The 20605-nt window shown below is 37.8% G+C and overlaps 1 protein-coding gene across 8 annotated transcripts in view; it reads right to left on the minus strand.

The window, feature by feature from the left end:
• The window catches only part of LOC149159758 (golgin candidate 3-like), a 376835-nt gene that overhangs the window by 259516 nt on the left and 96714 nt on the right, over window positions 1–20605 (minus strand). For 7 of the 8 annotated variants that reach the window (XM_089436560.1, XM_089436563.1, XM_089436564.1 and 4 more), the window contains one exon: window positions 15660–15758. The exons of the other annotated variant lie outside the window; for it this stretch is intronic. In XM_089436560.1, coding sequence (XP_089292686.1) covers window positions 15660–15758 — 99 coding nt within the window. The remainder of the gene's footprint in view (window positions 1–15659; window positions 15759–20605) is intronic. 8 annotated transcript variants of the gene reach the window in all.

Consider the following 20605-nt stretch of genomic DNA (forward strand, 5'->3'; position numbering starts at 1 on the left):
GGGAAAAATAAAGTTTCATCTGACATCGTTTGAAGGGAGCAGTAGCCAGCACCAGCATTGAAGCGTTTGTGAGTCTGTTTCTGGGAAGTAAGAGATCGCGATAGCAAGAACAGTGAGAAGCAGTCACGCTTGAAACAGTTACCACAACAGTAAAGAACAGAGACTTGAAAACAGAGAATTGCTTTTGTGCACACATTGAGGCTTAGTGTAGATATCTTGTTGGAAAGTTTCAACAAATCTTGGAAACATTATTGGAGATCATGATGCTATTTGAAATCATTGTGAGGTAACTTTGTAGCCTCTATTAGGGCAATATGAAGAGTTGTGAAGACTCCTTCATATGAAGACAAGTTGTCATTGATGTAGCAGTGAAGGTGTAGATAGACAAAATTCAGTGAAGAAGATGTAGGGAGCAGAGAATAACTACCAAACATATCTAGACAATATATAGCAGAGGGTTGGAGCCCTTGGGGTTGGTGCTTCAGAATTGGAAGGATTGGTGTCTTTGGAGTTGGTGCTCCTAAATCCAAGGTTGGTGCCTTGACAAGACAAGGTTCGTGCCCTGGAGGTTGGAGCCTCACAAAAAGTCCAAGTTGGTGCTTGGCAACTGGTTGGAGCCCTATATACATTGTACTTGATTTATTGTAAAGATTATATTAATAAAATCATTTATTTCTATTGTTCATTTTGTGTTCTAAATATAAATGATTTCACTGACAAAAATAACAATTGAAAAGGAATACTGATTCACCCCTCCCCCCCCAGTATTTCCAATAGAGATCACCTTCAAATATCTAACTAGACCAAGTCTCGTAAAGATGTAGGGTCGGTTAAGTAGTCAACCCTATTAGGTGCTTCCAGCCCCCAAGGGGATGTGGCATTTCCAAGATTAACCCTTCAATCAATAGGTGTTGATGTAAGTAAGTGGCAATGGAGGGGAAAGGCTTCATGGCCAAGTGCCATGGTAAGGGGACCAACTAATGGGAGCCCACATCCTAAGTGTATAATTGTAATGGAGGGAGTAATCATAGATGCATGAGTTACCCTGCTTAGCCTCATTCCCCCCCCCCCTATGGTGTGCCTTTTAGTTCTTTATAATAATGCTTTGTATTTTGGTGCATACCTGAAGGATCAAAGCTTTCTCATTATGATATATCATTTAGTTTTACCCCTTAAGATGAGGTAGTTTATCGCTCATTTGGGTTGGGACATGCAAGGGTTCCTTTTGATGAGATGGAGCATCAAGTGTTCAAGAATCAAGTGTTGGCTAATGAGGAGGGTAGAGTTCATGCTAGGCTTTTGCCCACGCGTTAACTTATGTCCCGACCATCTTTTGCATTTTAATTTTCTTTTTTTTTCATTGTGACCATACTATGCTTTTCCATTCTTTTAGTTGCGTCGGCTTCCAGGGAAATTTTTCTTGCCCTACTCAAGGATGTGGATAAATGAGTGCCAAATCCCAATGAACCAATGACAAATTGGATCGAAAGAATGGAGATGGTATGAAGGGCTAATAATGTGATATGTAAAGTGTTAACTATGATGAAGGGAGAATGATCATGCTATTTCCATCTAGGTCTTCCAAGTAGTGCCCCTCCTATAACCCTAAGGCCTGAGGCATTAAAGGAGGTCCCACAAGACTAGGGCTAAAAATTAATCCCCTAGTAAGGTGAGAGAACAACATTACAATCAAGATCAACCAATCATCCAAATTGCCCCTTAATTCATAATAAACGCCCAAAACATTGAGTAAAAGCACCCGATTGCAAAATGATCAAAGTACATGTTGAGTGGCAACCCACCTTCACCCAAGCGGAACATCGGATGGTGAGAGATGTAGTGACTAGTGCGGATGTTGAAGGAGCTAGCATATCATTATTATCAAGCCAAAGTGTAAGGTTGTTGGCTGGCTAGTTGTCCAACATAGGAGAAAAGTTTTCTCCTAGGGGGTTACCCATTTTGGTGGGTAACAAGGTTGAAGGAAAGAAGCTCCAGATAAGTCTCTAGCTACTCCACTGGGGCGAGGGGTGGCACCCTGCTTAGGAACCGTATAGAACTAATCCTTCTATCGCTCTGGGTGTGAGTGAACTAATGTGTTGTCCGGCACCTCTGTAACAGTCTCAAGGATATCAATTAGCCTCCCAAAGGGGGGCTAAGAGGAAACCTGAGGTCTCATTGTTCTACTCTCTAAAATACTCTGGAACTCAGCTCGTCTCCTGTTGCTTCAATCAACTGGATCAACCTAAAAGTATGATTCAATCGTCTCAATCATCCCTGAGTGAGGCGGGCTACGGAGGATCTGAGATTTGTGTCTAAATATCTCCCTGATGAAGAGGGATATGCATCTTTGGTCAGGATACCAAAAGAAGATAGAGATGGATCCTCATGAATCCCTATAGAGGCAATGGTAGCTCCCTCTAATCTCATAGTATAGGAGGCACCTAAAAATGAGGTGTTGATCTGCATCTGGCTCCAAAAGGTGACACACCTAGTAGATCCTATCAGATCTCAGTATATGGTGGTCAGTCTCCACTCAAAGTCGATGAGAACCAACCCGAAGCTGGCCCAAAGGGATCCTGAGTGAGTGCATCCAATGTGTGTGTGTGTGTATGGGGCAAACGATGATGCCATCCTATAACTCTAGGAAATGCTCAAGGTAGAAGGACATCAATCCAAGTGACCTAAATTTACAATCTGTAGATATCCTCTTTGATGGATTGATTCAGTACCTGTTTGGGCGGCATGAGATGGCTTGGTGCAAAAAGGGAGAATTTGAAGGGGGAAAGACACTCTAAGGAAATGGTCCGTGCCTGGAGTAGTAAAGAAACATCTAAGAACCAACCCCGTGTCTAGCCTAAGGGGTGTTGAAGTATGTAACTAGGTTTGGTCTTCATAATGTAATCATGATTTTATGTATTTGATGTAAAGAGAAAAAGAAATTGTATTATTATTATTGTTTTGTAGCATGGGTTTCATGCTCGAGGTCAATTTATTTGTAGGTTAAACACCCATTGAGTGCTTCTACGGATTATCATAGAGTCAAGAAGTCAAATAAGTCATTGCCATATTTGAAAGACCCCATTGGGCATATTCTATCATGCCAAGAAAATTATTGTAAGTCAAAAAGTGTCATAAGACTCCCTCCAAGACGTCATAAGACTCCCTCCAAGACAAGTCGGCCTAGCAGTCAAACAAGTCAACCTACAAGCAGAAACAAGTCAGCCTCATAAGAGCTACTCGGCCTCCACAGAGAAGCCTATATGTAAAAGCACTCGACCTCATTTGAAGATGCATCCAAGGCATTTGATCAAGCAAGCAAAGGAGTTCTATCACCAAGAAAAAGGAAGCATAATAGCTAGCGAAAAGAGGAGAGAAAAAGGAGAAGATAAATCGAAGTTTTAGATCTATTTAAGGGCTGAATTCTCCCACACGTGCGAAAGGTTTAGGGCATCACTTGCGCAAAAAATTACAGTCATCAAAGGAGTCAAATAAGGTGTCAAAAGGATCAATTTGCAAGTTGAATCATCAAGGAAAAGGAAGCTCACCAAGCGAAGGAGAAAAGAGACCTATTCCACCATATTCCAACCACACATGTGAGATAGGGTTTCTGTAGGAAGGTCGAGAATCACGGTCAAAAATTGCAGGTTTAAAATTGTGGTCGAAGGAGAGGTTGCAATTGTTGTGAAGCAAGTTTGACTTAGGTTGACTTTGTGAGAAGATAGTTCGTCAAGAGAGGTTTGGCTTGGGCTTGGCGGGGTCTTTGTCAAGGGTCCTAGATCTTCAAATTCGTCATTGGAAGATTCTATAAGAAGAGAAGAATTATTGTGGGTATTCCTCTCAAGAGGAGAGGTTTTGGCCCTGGCTAGCAGCCTACATTTTGTGTCCTTTTGGCTCATTGATCTTCATTGTTTGATAGTTGTTTGATGATAGGAACATAATAATAATCAATTAAAAGAAGAAGCTAACTACAAGTACATCAAGTTAGGTAAAACAACATCACAAGAAGTTATCATAGTAAGAGAAATCGCCCTAATCTAGTTGCCCTAGATTTTTCAACATGGTATCAGAGCTAAGGTGACAACAACAACAAGAAGAGGCAGCTTGAAGATGATCCAATTAAAGAAGGATACATAAGGGACAAGCACAAGGAGAACTAAGAAACATCAAGGAGGATTGTCCATCTCATCACTGTTAGGTCCCTATAATACTAGTGATTCCCCCATTACTATTGTCATTGTAGCCCTTATTGTTATTGTTGTGCCCCTATTGTCCCCATATTGTTATTATTGTGCCCCATAGAAGCCCACTATTGTTATTGTTGTGCCCTTATATTATTATTGTTATGTCGATTTTGATTATGTTGTGACCCCTTAGACTCCTATATATAGAAAGGAGGTTTTATCATTTGTATCATCCGAGAATTGTTCATTTGTGTAATGTACAGGAGGTTGCCCCCTCGAAGAGGCTAATTTCTAAGGCATTGATCTTTCTTTTCTATCTTTTTGTGAGCTAGTTTCATAACAATCACAAGGATTAGTCTACACATCATCTCGAAGGAAATAACTCTTGAAAAGAAAAGAAGACCTCAAAGACCCTACCTCCATTCAAAGAAGGATTCCATACTTGAAGCATTCTTGGGAAGCTTACACATTCTACAATCATCACCAAAGGAAGCAAGAAAGAACACTTCATCATCAAAGTGATCTCCCTCACATTGAAGAAAGAATCACATCTCAAAAGAAGATCATCAAGTAATCATCAAGGAGGCATCTTCAATCATCAAAGGAGTCGTGGAAGTCATCATCATCAAGAAGGCATCAAGTTGAAGATACCATCATCAAAGGAGGTATCTTCATTTGACAAGTAAGTACTTTATACTTTTTGTTTCAATCTACAAACCAAATGACTTCTTTCTGCAAAGAGAACAATAAATTGGTTGGGACCACAAACTACGTTGCATGGAAGAAGAGAATTGATTTAATTCTCAAGGCGAATGAATTTATTGAATATGTTAAGGGCTCAATCACCAATCCATCACAAAGAGCAATCTCAAGCACTAAAAAAGTATATGAAAGGAGAAATAAGGGCTCAAATAATCCTCATAGAGTCAATGCAGGATTCTCTCAAACCTTATGTAGCAAAGCTGAAGACATCTAAAGAAATCTATGACAAATTGGTGGAGTTGTTTACTGCAGTGTTGTGAAAATCGCAATAAAATGAAAAAATCACAATTTTTTCCCTCTGCTGATAAAATCGCGATAATTAAACGAAAAAATCGCCGGATTTTTTTTTGCCGATTTTTATTGAAAAAATCGCGATAAAAACTTAAAAAATCATCGGGGGTAGCGACAACATAGTTTTATAACGTTTTTTTGGGTTTTTTCATGCAATTTTTTTTAAAGAAACAAATAATTTTTGAGTGGAGCAGCTTAATGATCAAGTCTAGGCCCTAGTATGGATATGCTATTCATGGTAATGTTAAATTCTTAAAGTAAAAGTGACATTCTCCTTAATCTTCATTTTCATCATTTTACTTAAATTTTTAACATTACTATGAAATGACTCAGGATATTTGAGAGTGGTTCTAGCCTCATTGGATTTCATATGCAGAAAGTAGAATTTTAGATTTCATTTAAAATCCAGCAGACTTGTCAGTTTTTCAGGATTTCAGGATTGGGAGATTGTAATGTTTCCAGGTGACACCACCTGCCCGGGCTACCCCTGCCACCAGTAGAAGACGTGGTCTATCTCCTATAGCTCCTACTTCTAGTTCTTCAGCTTCTAGAGCACATCAGACTCCACTGCCATCTCCACCAGCACAGGCACCAGCATCTACATCTAGAGGGAAAGGGAAAGCTGTGGAATTTTCTCGCAAGAGGGGCAGAGGAAATCAATAGGATTAGACTTTCATTTTATTGTATATGACATTATGACATGATGAGATACATTATCATATTTTTTGTTGATATTTTGAGGCTGAGTTGGGACTCGAGAGTCAGGACTTACTATTCAGGACATGATTCAATGTTATGTGTGATTTTAGCGCTAGAAATGATATTAAACATCTTACATATTAGTTTTTTTATCATATTTATGTGTCAATGTATTTATTTTATGTTGTAGATGGTTTAGATATTAAAAAAATTGAAAAAAAAAGGAATATTTTTGTACCAAACGATTTTTTCCCGATTTTTTCCGATTTTTTCTCGATAATTCCGATTTGTTCCCCGTGCCGATTTAATCCCGATCACGATTTTCACAACATTGGTTTTCTGTAAGCAATGTAGGATAAATCATATCTTTAAGAACCGAACCATACAAGATGAAAGTCTTAAGGGAAGAAGTGGTAGCTTCATATTTCATGAAGGTATCTCAAATTAAAGACCAACTACAAGAACTTGAAGAAACAATGTATGATCCAGAGATGACCACCCTATTACTCAATGCATTACCAAATGTATGGGGAAATTTTGTATCATGCATCTATTGGAAAAAGGAAACCACTCCATTCAGCGATTTGTGGTCATTATGCAAGATTGAAAAAACTAGATTAAAGGCAAAGAATGATGTTGGGTCAAATGAACAACCTCAAGCATATGCAACTATGGCAAGAAAGAAAGAGAAATTTGGAAAGTTTGAGCCTCGGAAGAAATTTCAAAAGAAAATTGATATGTCTAAGATTCAATGTTATGAATGTAATGAACATGGGCATTTTAAGAGGAATTGTCCTAAACTCAAGAAGGACAACAAGAAGAGAAAGGAAAGAAATGAAGCCCATGTCACCGAAGAAGTAGAAGAACCAGAAAAGAAGAAAACAAAGAAGGAAGAAGTGATAGACCTCCACTATTAGAAGGTCTCTCACACATTTAATCTGCTTTCAAGTACATAGAAGATAGTAGTCATGATGGAAAGCATCACAAGTATGATAAGATGCATTATAGCAGAAATTGAGATGACATCATCATAGAGGCATGGAAGGATAGCCGAAGTAGAAGTCTATATGGTTGAAGCAGTCATAGTACATGATAGAAAGGAAGTAGCTCATGGCATCTTCATTGGAAGCATAGAAGGACAACCGAAGTAAGCAATTTATATGGTTGGAGAAAGTCATCTAGTACAATAGGAAGATAAAATTTTGTCTCACTTCATCATCATTAGAAAGAAGCATTTGCAAAATGAGGATCATCAAGATCCTCCATTGGAATCTTTGTTAGAAGATTCACCTCTACTTAGAAGAAGCAAGTGTCTCGCAAATAGTCTACATTCCACCTTGTGTGGGATCCTCAATTTAGATGCATATACCTCTTCCTTCGATTTTCATCTTCAAGCAAGGAAAAGAAGTTGCTAGAAGGAAGTCTAGATGACCACATGAAGGAAGAAGTATGTATATAGATAAATACAGTCATGTCATCATATAGTTACAGATAGAATGGTTAGAATGCTCTATCGAATGAGCATGATGAAAGAAGAAGAATCTCTTCAATTAGAATGATGCATGAAGGCATGTAGACAATGTGCCTTGAACTCTTCTACATATTGACATGATATGACCTCGTGGAGAATATGAGGTGGTTGGCAACCATGGTTCCTATGATGAAGGAACCATGTATGAAAGAATTTGGGGAAGCAATATGTGAAGAAATATGAAGGAAGAATTTTTGAAAGATGTATCTATAGTCACGTAAAATAAGATGAGTGATCAACATCTGATAACAAGAAGGATTAGTTATGACATCTCCATGGAGAAGGTATGAAGACCCTGATATGATGCTGGAAAAGGAGAACCTTCGTAATATATGGATTCATACATGTACAAGATGTTGATGTTGCAAGAAGTTGATGTCATGACGAAATTCCATCATAAAGAGGCAACTTTGATTTAATATTCATTTTGATTTTTTGAGAAAGCATCTGGTTGGGTTGCAACAAGGCTACCGAAAGAGGGTTGTAGAAGTTCATCTACAACTAATATTGGATGGAAGATCATGAAAGAATGGTGACTTGGAAGAGGTATTTGTATGATGAAATGACTATTGGTTCAACACTACGTTTCGTTGAAGGGAAAGTGATGTAGAAGATGGTCGATGCCCTACAAAGTTCTGGAAGAAGAAGGCTACATGATGAAGAAGAAGTTCATGACATGATGCCAAAAGGAGGAGCCCTACAAGCAAGTGATAGTACCATGATCTCGACCAAAGAGCAGATAGCTATTGTTGGTAACAAATCCCTAGTTAAAAGGGAGCTTGGGTATATTCCTTTTACAGGAAGGAGTAGATCCTCGCTAGTTGAGAGGGAGAGATAAACACATCATTCTTGTCTTCTTTGTGAAGAAAGAATGGAGGATTTGGTAAGCATATGAGACTGATTATGATACTCTTTGAGGATGACGTAGGGCATCCAATAGGTAAGAGTAGTCGAAGAGGATATTCCATGAGGATGTGTAAATCCAAGATGGGAATGGTCCTAGAAGGACATACCTAGTGAACATCCGGATGGGGTATCTGCCTTGAGAGACAATGATGGAGGTGTCTATAAATCATTAGTCTCCCGGCATTGGGCTCTAATCTAGTGGAGAGATAGAGTTGTTAATCAAGGCCTTGCAATATGACAATGTTGGTTGATATGATGAGATGCACTGATATAAGATGGCTTACCAATCTGACTCTTCTTATGAGAATGTCCAAGTACCTTGAATGTATTATGAATACCTCCCTAGTTAAGAGGGAGTGTTAAAGTATGTAACTAGGTTCAATCTTCATAATGCAATCATGATTTTATGTATTTGATGTAAAGAGAAAAAGAAATTTTACTATTATTATTTTGTAGCATGGGTTTCATGCTCAAGGTCAATTTATTTGTAGGTCGAGTACCCATTGAGTGCTTCTAGGGTTTGCCATAGAGTCAAGAAGTCAATTGAGTCATTATCATATATGAAAGACCCTGTTGGGCATATTGTATCATGTTAAGAAAATTATTGTAAGTCAAAAAGTGTCATAAGACTCCCTCCAAGACAAGTCGGCCTACAAGCAGAAACAAGTCAGCCTCATAAGAGCTACTCGACCTCCACAAAGAAGCCTATATATAAAAGCACTCGACCTCATTTGAAGATGCATCCAAGGCATTTGATCAGCAAAGGATTTTGATCACCAAGAAAAAGGAAGCATAAAAGCCAACGAAAAGAGGAGAACAAAAGGAGAAGATAAATCTAAGTTTTGGATCTTAGGGCTGAATTCTCCCACACGTGCGAAAGGTTTAGGGCATCACTTGTGCAAAAAATTACAATCATCAAAGGAGCCGAAATAAGGTGTCAAAAGGATCAGTTTGCAAGTCAAATCATCAAGGAAAAGTAAGCTCACCAAGCGAAGGAGAAAAGAGACCTATTCCACTATATTCCTAACACACATGTGAGCTAGGGTTTCTACAAGAAGGCTAAGAATCACAGTCAAAAATTGCAAGTTTGAAATTGTGGTCAAAGGAGAGGTTGCAGCTGTTGTGAAGCAAGTTTGACTTGGGTTCACTTTGTGAGAAGCTAGTTCATCAAGAAGAGGTTTGACTTACTCCTAGAGGGGTCTTTGTCAAGGGACCTAGATCTTGGAATTCGTCATTTGAAGATTCTATAAGAAGAGCAAAATTCTTGTCGGTTTTCCTCTCAAGAGGAGAGGTTTTGGCCCTTGCTAGCAGCCTACATTTTGTGTCCTCTTGTCTCATTGATCTTCATTGTTTGATAGTTGTTTGATGATAGGAACATAATAATAATCAAGTAAAAGAAGAAGCTAGCTACAAGTACATCAAGTTAAGTAAAAGAACATCACAAGCAGTTAGCAAAGTAAGAGAAATCACCCTAATCTAGCTACCCTATATTTCTCAACAAGAGATGAGCCGAAGCAAGGGCCACTAGCAAAAAAGTGCAAGGTAGGGGTACCAATCACTCCTAGTAGTTGAATCTCTGAAGATCTCACTCTATATAGGAAATAAAGCAAGTGAAATATGACATCGAGGCGGAAGGGGTGGGCACCAAACTTTACGTGAATAATGGGTTGCAGGATTGTACGTTTGCATCAAATGATGTGCCTGAGAAGCAAGGTCTGGACTCTCTCCATTTGGACCCAATCTGTTTGTACCATGCTCGGCCACCAAATCTCAAAGCCATAGAGGACCATGGGTCTAATAATCGCATCCATGAGGTATATTTTGGACAAGATGTCTTGAAACTGACTCTGAAAGCATTGTCTTGAGATAAGGGCCAGGGAAATATACCTTTTGCTAAGTTAAAGTCGAAGGGCCTGCCGCATACCAAAACGAGCTCTTGTGAACTATACTCCCAGGAAGGTAGATGTATGATGTGGTGACCTTGATATCTTCCCCTTAGGACTGTTATAAAATTTAATGCAAAATAGAAGAAGTGGACAATATTTCAATCCTTAACAACCCCAAACTTCTAAGAATCCAAGAGAAAATATATTGAAGTGTTCCAATAAGTTTCAGCCCTCTAGGGCAAATTATCGTGCATAAACAAGCACTGAAAAATCTTATTTACCTTAACAGAACAGCCCTTATTTTTTTCAATTACAATGTTAATTCACTTAACATAATTGCCCTTAATGTATATCAAATTAGCACGTCACATACAACTAAAAATTAAAAAACATGAAGAACATAGATCAATTAAAATCAAATTTGCAATTTACATAAAGTATTGGAGAGCTGAAAACTTCATTGATATGTATAAGATGAAGTTGTTGTATATACCATATCCTTATCACAAGGCTAGTACAATCTACTAGCTTTCAGAAACCCTAGCTAGGGAAAACCAATAAAAACCTTAGCTCAATGAAGGAGCTCCAACAAGCATCAATCTCTCGAGCAAGTCCTGCTGTCCTCCTCTTGTTTTTCACCAAATACAACCTAGGGTTTCATCTCAAAACCCTAATCTCCAAATCTCCAAGGGATGAAACCCTAACTTAGACTTCAACATGCTCCAAGAAGAACAAGAAACCCTAGCAACTCCAAAAGAGAGATCAAGTACAAATGAAGATATAAGAGAGAAGAAGTTATCATCATCTCCAAAATGCCATATTTTAAAAAGAAATTCAAGTCAATTCAAACATGGTCAACTTAGCCAAGTTGACTAGCAATCATATCAAGTCAGCCTCTTGCTCGGTTCGAAACGAAATCAGCCCTACTCGACTGAATCCATACCTACTCAAACAAGTAGATACTAGACTCCACTTTGGTGAATTCAAATTTTTTTATAGAAAAATCAAAAAACCTAACTCCTAAACCCTACGAAAATATGATAAAGGGACCACCCCCCTCAAAAAACAATTTGCCTCACACACCTCACGAACCAAAAACAATGCATGGAAACAACCATGCATAGAATATAAGACATTTCCCAATATCGAGGCCATTTACAACATGATTGATTATGTATTGGCACTGATATGTATTGCACTTGGTGCCATTTTGATATACCACCCTTACATGGTGTATAAATGAGCAAATTAGATCCGTCTAAATCTAAGCTCGAAGTGACCCTCGAACAATTCCAATTCCAAGTCCAAGTCCAAGTTACCAATTCCAACTTCGAGTTCGAATTTTAAAACATAGCTCCAATGTCTTCTTCATGAGAGAAAACTCCAAACCAAGACATCCTTTCTAGATTTCATAACCCCTCTCCTAAGGTTTCCCCATGAACCCTCACGACTTCCTCCAAGAAGACAAGTAAAAAGAAAAGGGTATGATTATGAAAAGAAATCACTCTCTCCTTCCTCTATACATATGAAAGGTAACAGAGGCCAACAACACATATGTGGGCCTATGCACTTATAAGCAATTGTTATGAACATAAATATATAATAAAACAATATAAATAATAAATAATAATAATAATTAATTAATAGTAAATAAAGAGACATGAGAAAAGACATGTCTCTATGAAAACATGTGACTTCTTACAAAAGGGCACTCCTGCCTAGTATATATACGGGACCCTCATTTTATCATCATATCATTTTTACTCATACATCTTATATATTAATTATTTATCCTAATGGATATCTTTATATTCCAAATAGTTTTGATACTTTACTTGGTGAGCCAAATTGGTTATCACATTTGGTATCAGAGCCTCGTTTTTTAATCCTGACCATTGGCCATATTTATTTTCAAACCTCGTCTAATAAGGCTTTTAGCCACACCCAAAAATTTCGAAGTCTTTAACAAAAAAAAATTGAGCTTCATTTCTAATCGCGGCCTTTCGCCACATAAGTTTTACGAAATTTCTCTAATATTTTCGAGTATTTGACTGCACCAAGATTTTTGCCAATAAAAATTTTGAATTTTGTCAAAAAAGAAAAACTACAAAAAAGGCAAGGAAAAAGAAAATATATATTATAATACTCTGCTCTAGATAACAAAACAAGTGCATATAACATCTTGATTGCTTAGTCATATTGTCGAGTCCATATTACAGAGAATTATTGCTTAGTCATTGTGTCAAAATATAGAGCAAGAAGGCAGTAAGAAAGGATCAGTTGACCCAGCATTCATCCGGCCTTGGCGTTGTCTAATATTACTGTTTGTGGTGGTCTATCCGCAAAAGGTTTTTATCACATATCATTGCCATCATCATCACAACCAATATGACCCTCTTTTTCAGAAAATCGATATAGTAATTCGTGGATATTAGACGCAAATGTAAAAAGGAACCTTCCATGTAATTATTGAACCATTGTATGGTGATAAAGGTTATCACTAAGATTAACTAGGGTATCATGAAGATTACCATCTACCGAATCATTTCATCCATACTAAGAACTATTGTTCGTACTTATCCACAACCACCGTTTGTACATCACCCGTACAGCTGCCACCCCATTTACAAGTCACGACCCTTGGAAGGAAGGTTGTGACAGTTTAGTAATTATAAATTTATATATATATATATATATATATTCTACCATGGGTTTAGTAATAAAGTAATATATATTAAATCATATAGTCAAATATATTTATATTAAAAGGTGAAGAGCTATATATAATTCTTTTAAAGACATTTTAAACTCAAAGTGGTTAACTTGAAGAAAAAACTGAAAACCAAATATTGAGTATTAAATACCTATCTTGATTAAAGTGAGTATAAAGGTATTCCAAAAAAAATAATAATCATAAGTTCAACTCAAAAGAAAAAAAGAAAAATTCAAAAATGAAGGAAGATTCGCTTATAATGGTTTCCCAACTATGTGTTGCCGATTATTACTCTAAAGGGGAGTATTCAAGAAAAAAGCATTAATGTAGTTATTAACGTGAATGAGAGAAAATTACATTAATATTGATATGGCAAATCAATTATCAATTCCAAAGCCAAATATAAGTGAAAAGGAAGATATTTTTTTGCAAGAGACACTAACAAATTATGGATTTGCAAGTGACAATTTATGATTATGAATGTATATCTCAATTCAATATTATAATCATGCATAAAGAAGAGTCATATTTCTCAGTTTACCCAAGTTTAAAACATTGGGTATCTTCATCTTAAACATGCAAAAAAAATGGCATTTCCTTATAAGAAGAAGAAAATGACACTTAAGGCCATTACAATATGATCAGATACAATAGTACCTTCATCAAAACGCTTGAAAGATATATGAACAGTACTCATTTAGAAAAGTCGAAGGTCAATATCAAAGTGCAAAAAGAATTTAAAGAAGTTATCACAGAAAAAAAAGGACGAAATTTCTCGCTTAGAGGACCACACTCAATAATTACTTGCACAAATCCATGGTGATTTCATACACTAAAGGGCTACAAGATGATGTAGATAGAAAAGGTGTCCACACTCCTACACCACAAACCCATATGGAGTCCATCAATCCTCCTAATCTATGTAATCCACAAGGTCCACTCACCCTGCAAGAACATTATCACAACCTTGTCGTTACTAGGCCAATTCCAAATCTACATACAGGAATCCAAGCTACCCCATGTTATCTAGGGCCTAATTCCCTCCAAGATGCACAACACTCCTACTTAGTAGGGTATTCCTCAAGCAAAATATTCCCACTGTGTGGTCATCATGAAGGATGTCCTGAAAGCTATCAAGACAACTCCAACGCCTTAGGGAATCATGCTAAACAACCAACCATTATGTAATCTATCTCCATTGCATCAAAGCATCACAAACCATCTTCCATGTGCAAATCCATCATGAACCATCCAATGGCTGAATATACACGATGCACCCCAAATCTCATGGAGCAACTCCAAACATGGTGTAAACACTTTCAAAGTAATCCGAAAGCTAACAAGTCATCTAGGATAAATTCATTAGTGATAGGAGTGGGGCAAGCATCATTAAATAGATCAAAATTAGGTTTTAGAGCAGTTGTAGGTTTTTTGCTTTTTAAGTTTTTAATTTAATTTAATTTTTTTTTGTTGGTGGACGAGGTGTACCATTACAAAAATAGTCAGGCATGCTGGTTCTTACCAGTTTTGTCTTAAGCAAAGCCAATTTTGACCAGTTCAGACCAGTTTAGGGCTGTTTCATACTAAAACCAGTCAATTTCAGTTTGGGAGGCCAGTCCCGACTAGAAACTTCCAAAAAACCTGTCTGACCAGTGGATTTACTGCTCCCAGTTCAGTTTTGATAACATTGAATATCCTTGGGCACATTGCTTTGCACAGAAGACTACATCATATCCTAGCTAGTTGACATGGGATGATGTCAGACATAAGCCTTCTATCTCCTTTTCCTTTTCTACTTTTGACAATCAAACCAAGTGATTAGACAGTAGAACCCTTGAGTTTTATAGACAGTGGGCTGGTTTTAAGCATCCCAACAACTTGAAATTAAATTGCATTACCAGAAAGAATATAATTGATTTGGGAGTTGACACATGCTATTTGAAGGGTCATGCAGTCTTGCAAAGGCAGGACTCAATTGTCAAAGTTGACATAATACCCAAGTTCCTTGTTTTGAAACAAAAGCACTGATTTGATTCTGATTATTGCAGTCAAAACTTTTTACAATTATCCAAACTCCCACCTCTTCCAATTGGCATTGCAAAGTACAAAGAAAAAGTGCAACTCTGGAGAAATCAAACCTCATGACCACTAACAGCTAGAAGAATTAATGAACTGATGTTCATATGGGTGGGGCCTGCCTTCTCTTCAGGACATGCAAGAGGAAGACTAAATGGGTTTTACTGTTCACCGTCCCTCTCATGGGATTTTGTTGGAGAATGTAGAGAACAGTGATTTTGAGAGTGCCCCAGGTCACTAGGATCATTACAAGCAAAATCATAAGCATTTAGACACCAATGATCTATCTAATATTTATGAGTGGCTAGTGCAGACCTCCGTAGACACAATGAGAGCAGGGTTGCCTGATAATCATGGAGTCTGGACTTATATAGCATACTTGAGCCCCAGGATTTACAAGCTCAAGATAATAATAAATATTAACTACATTGCACAGTGCCAACAAAAAGACTGACTCACTAAATTCCCTGAGCTCTTTATTACTAACTTACTAATTTGACACCAATTGTGGAAGATTAGAAGCCACCCTGGCAGAGATTTGCTTTCTCTAATAAACCAAGAACCTTAGAAAAAGATGCACTCAGAGTCTCAGACACAAGAGACAGAAACCATACCTCACGTTCCTTCAAAAGGGATGCATAGTTAATAGACATCGCCTGAATTTCAGCTTCAGCATTTTGAAGCCTTTGAATCTCTCCTTTATACCACTCAAGCTGTGTATCAAGAAATAGAAAACATGTTTAGAACACCTATCATAATATAGGGGATAACTGACTTGTCTAAAAAATGGCAGTGCAGATTAATTATTTCACGCAAGAAATATCATACAAATGTCAACATGACCATTGCTAATAATTCAATTTGCAGTTGCTAACTAAGGCTCGTGACCACATTCACAAATCAGAAGTCATAAAACTAACTATTCCGGTGTCTCAGCCCCGAGGGTTAGCTAAATTGGTCAAGGTCCCATTGCTAAAGCACCTCGCCACTGGGAGGTCACGGGATCAATTCTCCTTGACACCCTTGAGGTTAGGCTGTAATTAGTTGGGTCAGAGAGTTGTGATCCCTTCGGGTGGATCTGCCTGGATTTTCCTCCGGTAAAAAAAAAAACTATTCTGCTGTCTAAATTATAAATATGAAGGTTGGCATAGTTGATTAGAATCAGATGGGTTTTATTGAACAAGGAAAACATTGCCATTTACAGAAACAGGAATATCTTTATTACAGTCATCATACCTGGAGTCACTTCCAGGTAACAGCAAAAGTAAGAGTATGGTTTTGAAACCAATATATTAAATTGGTCCATGAACTAAACCAAAAAGATGAAATGAACACTGAAATTGAAGCATGCAAAACAGTAAACTTAAAACAGGCTTCAAGTAAGCAGTTTTAGTAACATTGCAGTATAGGTATATACAATAACAAAACTTAGTATATATGCTACATTCAAGATGCTTTAAATTGACATTCCTATCAGAGAAAGAACAGTAACCTATCAACTTATTGTTTGTAATTCGTATAAGCTGGAAAGAGTTTTCTAATCGATCATAGCACCCACCCTTAACAAATTTCATTTCCATGTATCTCAGATACAAAGGAAAAGAATAGATCATAGCTCTAGGTAGTGGGAATAAAGTATCAAAGGCTTTCCCTCTTAATCCCAATAAGTAAAAATGATAAAATTGCAACCAAGCAGAACCAAAAACAGTAGCCTTTAAACAAGGAAAAAAACTAAATCCTAAAAAATGATAAAATAGTCCCTATTGACCACTCCGTGTCAACTACCCTATAGCAGCACACTTTTTCTGAAAAGGATTCCATCCAGTTCGAGCATTCAGATGATCATGAATTCATCTTCATCAATCGTCAGTTTGTGAACGTTGTAAACCCATTCTGCAAAATATTAATGTAAATGATGCTAGTAAGACCGTGTATGCATGTAACAACGTAAGCCTGCCTATTATCTTGGCGTAAATTTCATCCTAGGAAGTTTTTCGTCTCACTGATTCATTTGTGTTTCTAAACACAAATAATCGGCAAAGTTTTTCCCTCCAGCGTCACCCCAAAGCTAGGGTGGAATTTATCGTTGAGATCTTAGGTGAGCACTAGTGTTTTAGTCGAGTCTTTTGTAAAAGTGATTTGGGAATAATTTAAGTTAATTGGCTAAATTATTTTATTACAAATCACTTGGTCTACTAAATCACGTTAAGTTGTAGAATTGAGTAATAAATTGAGGGTCTATAATGAATGGGTGCCCCCCCTTTCAGGGTTGAAATGTAATTATTTTATGTAAAAAAACATTTTTGTGCATGGTCTTTCATACTTAGACACCATGGCTAAAATGTTAGAGGGTGGAAAAATTATTAATCCCCTCAAGTGTCAATTAATTAAATTTTCTAACAAAAATAAATTAAAATCCTAAGCCAGAAATTAAATTAATTAGTGTCAAAATTAAAATCCTAGAGAAATTAAATTCTCCAAGTGAAAAAATTCGTGGGTATCAAAAAAATTAATTTTTGGAAGTGCCCCACCAAAGGAATATTGGAAATTTCAAGAAAAATTGGACCATTGGGCCCAACTAGTTAAGTCAAAGTCAATTTTTTGAGGAAAATAGCTCAAAATAATTATTTTTGAGCTCATAAAAAATGGTTTTTATGAGAAATTCGAAAATTCCTCAAAATTTAAGATTTTTTACGGTGGAGATTAAAAAATGATCAAATATTTATCAACGGTCGAAATTATTTTGACAGGGATCAAGCCAACTAGCCATTATTTTCCAGTTAGAGGATTTATCTATAAATTATGAGTCATTTGCTTCTCAAATTACACAGAAAATTTTTTAGAAATCTCTAAGTCAAGCTTTGCTACAATATTTAATCATGAATCATCGCCTCTAGCCCACAAAAACAAAGGCAACCCTTGATCATGAATCATCGCTCTAGCAGCCCCAACAATAGCTTTGTTCTTCCTTTCAGACACCCCAATATGTTGGGGGTTGTAAGGAACCGTGAACTCTCTCCTAATGCCCTCCTGTGCACAGAAGTCAGAAAACCCACCATCGGTGTACTCACCACCATTGCCTAACCTCAAGACCCGAATCTTCCTACATGTCTGCTTTCCCACAAGAACTTTGAACTCTTTAAAGAGACTGAAGTCCTCACCCTTGGTCTTTAGGAAATATATCCAAGTCCTCCTAGAGTAGTCATCAATGAATATAATATAATACTCATAACCACCCAAAGACACATGAGACATACGGCCACTAACATCAGTATGAATCAAGTCTAGTATACCTGTAGATCTATTGTCGCTCGCTGGGAATGGTAACTTGGTGTACTTGCCCAAAGCACACCCTCTACAGACCTCATAATGCTCAACACTGAAATCAGGAACTCCAGTAGTGATCTCCCTCAGTACTCCCAAAGCTCCATGATGCATATGTGCCATCCTTCGGTGCCATAACTCGCACAAGTCTCTACTACTGGTGGTACTAGTGTGAGTGTTACCAGATGTGCTACTCACCAATGCTCCTGCCGACTGAAAACTAAACCTATATAGTTTCCCAGAGCGGACTCCAATCACTTTGCCCGAAGTGATGGAAGCTTCCCTGGGATGCATCAATACTTGCCCTCCTGAGAAAGCGACGTCAAACCCCTTCTCCTCCATAGCAAACACTGAAATCAAGTTCTTCTTCATCCCCTGGAACATACAAAACATCCATGATCTTCAAAGGACGCAAAGACTCCCTCTCAAAGGTCACAGTCCCCACACCAACAGCTTTCACAGTGCGGTCATCTCCTAGTACAATCTCAATATCAAGTGTCCTCTCTACAAGTCTGAAAAGAACTTCCGTGCAATTGTCATATGGCGGGAAGCCCCGCTGTCTATGTACCACACATCGAATGATCTAGTAGGAGTAATAAATGCAAAGTCCTGGTCAAACTGTGAAGCAAATAGATCCACCTCTACTAAAGCTGCAGTACCTTCTTCCCCTTGTTCTTCCTCTCAGGACACGTAGCAGCATAGTGTCCCATCTTCTGACATGCCCAACATTTGACTTTGGACATATCCGTATCTTTCTTCTTCTTCTTCTCCTTTCCCTTAGCCCCATCTGATGAGGCCCCTTTCTTGGCCTTCCCTTTGTTCTTCCCCCTGGCTGTCAAGGCTACATCCTCCTCATCTGCTATCTTCACCCCACCACTGTCAGTCTTCCGTATCTCATGCTGCACACAATCATCCCAGAATTTGTCCCAATTGGGAAGATTCTCCCTAGAGGTAACAGCATCTCCAAAGACCTCCCAAGACTTAGGAAGTCCCGCTACAGCTATCCTGACTAACTCTGTGGGTGCAACTACCTCACCAATAGCAGTCAAATCATCACGTACCTATTTGACCCTGCCAAGATAATGAACTACACTTTCAGCCTTTGTCATCTTGATGTTCTTCAATTGTTCTTTGAGTACCATCTTCCTGCTCTCATTGGTACTCTGATAGAGAGTGGTTAGAGCTGTCCACATCTGATATGCATATGTGTTTCCTCTCACCTGAGGAACCACATGATCCTTCAGACTATCCATCAAAATCCTTTTTGCCTTTGCATTATTTTTTGTGAATTCAACAAGTTCATCTGCAGCAGTAGGAGGTACAACCACTTGCCGCACTATGTCCCAAATTGCTGCCTCCTCAAACATTGTCTGAATTTTGTCCTTCCAAACGGCATAGTTGGATATCCCATCCAGTTTGTCCTCTATCCTTAAGAACATGGCCATGACTGTTGTCCAAAATTTACAAAACCAAGAAAATGGAGAAATGAACTTTCCAGCACACCTTGTTGTCCCAAAAGTTCAGTCTGTGTGAAATTTCACCTTGTTGTCCCAAAATATCAGTTTGTTGTCCAAACTGAGTTTGTTGTCCAAAAATTCAGTTTGTTGTCCAAACCACTGTTTGTTGTCCCAAACTACTGTATGTTGTTCAAACTGCAATTTTCAGCCTGTAGCTCTGATACCATGTTGAAATTTGATGACTAAAAAAGGGTTTTCAACAATCCAAACCCGGTTTTAATTTCACCTTATCACTCCCATTCAATTAAATGCCCTTTCCCATAAACATACATTCAACATATAGAATTCTAGAAATGAAATTTTCAGATTAAAACACATGGAACTGTCAACACATGCTGAAAATAAATATGGACATAACCAGACCAGCAACACACATAAAAATACACAGATTTTTGGTCAACTTAGACCCAGGCAAAACCCCTTCAATCTTCTCCAGGGAAAACCTGTTAGAGAGCTCTTCAAATTTATTTATCTTTCAAGTTCAGGAAAAATACATTTGCAGACAAAACAAAACAGCAAAATACAACTTATCTCTTCAGCCCAAAACTCCTTGAAAATCGTGCCCACTTTGCCTCGATTTTCGTGCCCACTTGAAGCTGAAAATATGTATTGTACGGATATGACTATACTCACTGTACAGATTTTCGTACCACTATACAGACTGTACGGGCATTTTTCAAAAAAAATCAAAAACTTCTCTCGAACAACTTGCAGCTCAC

Source organism: Pinus tabuliformis, chromosome 5_2, assembly GCF_031772625.1.
Source record: "Pinus tabuliformis cultivar Carrire ecotype Pingquan chromosome 5_2, CPIR1, whole genome shotgun sequence".
NCBI classification, from domain to species: Eukaryota; Viridiplantae; Streptophyta; class Pinopsida; order Pinales; family Pinaceae; genus Pinus; species Pinus tabuliformis.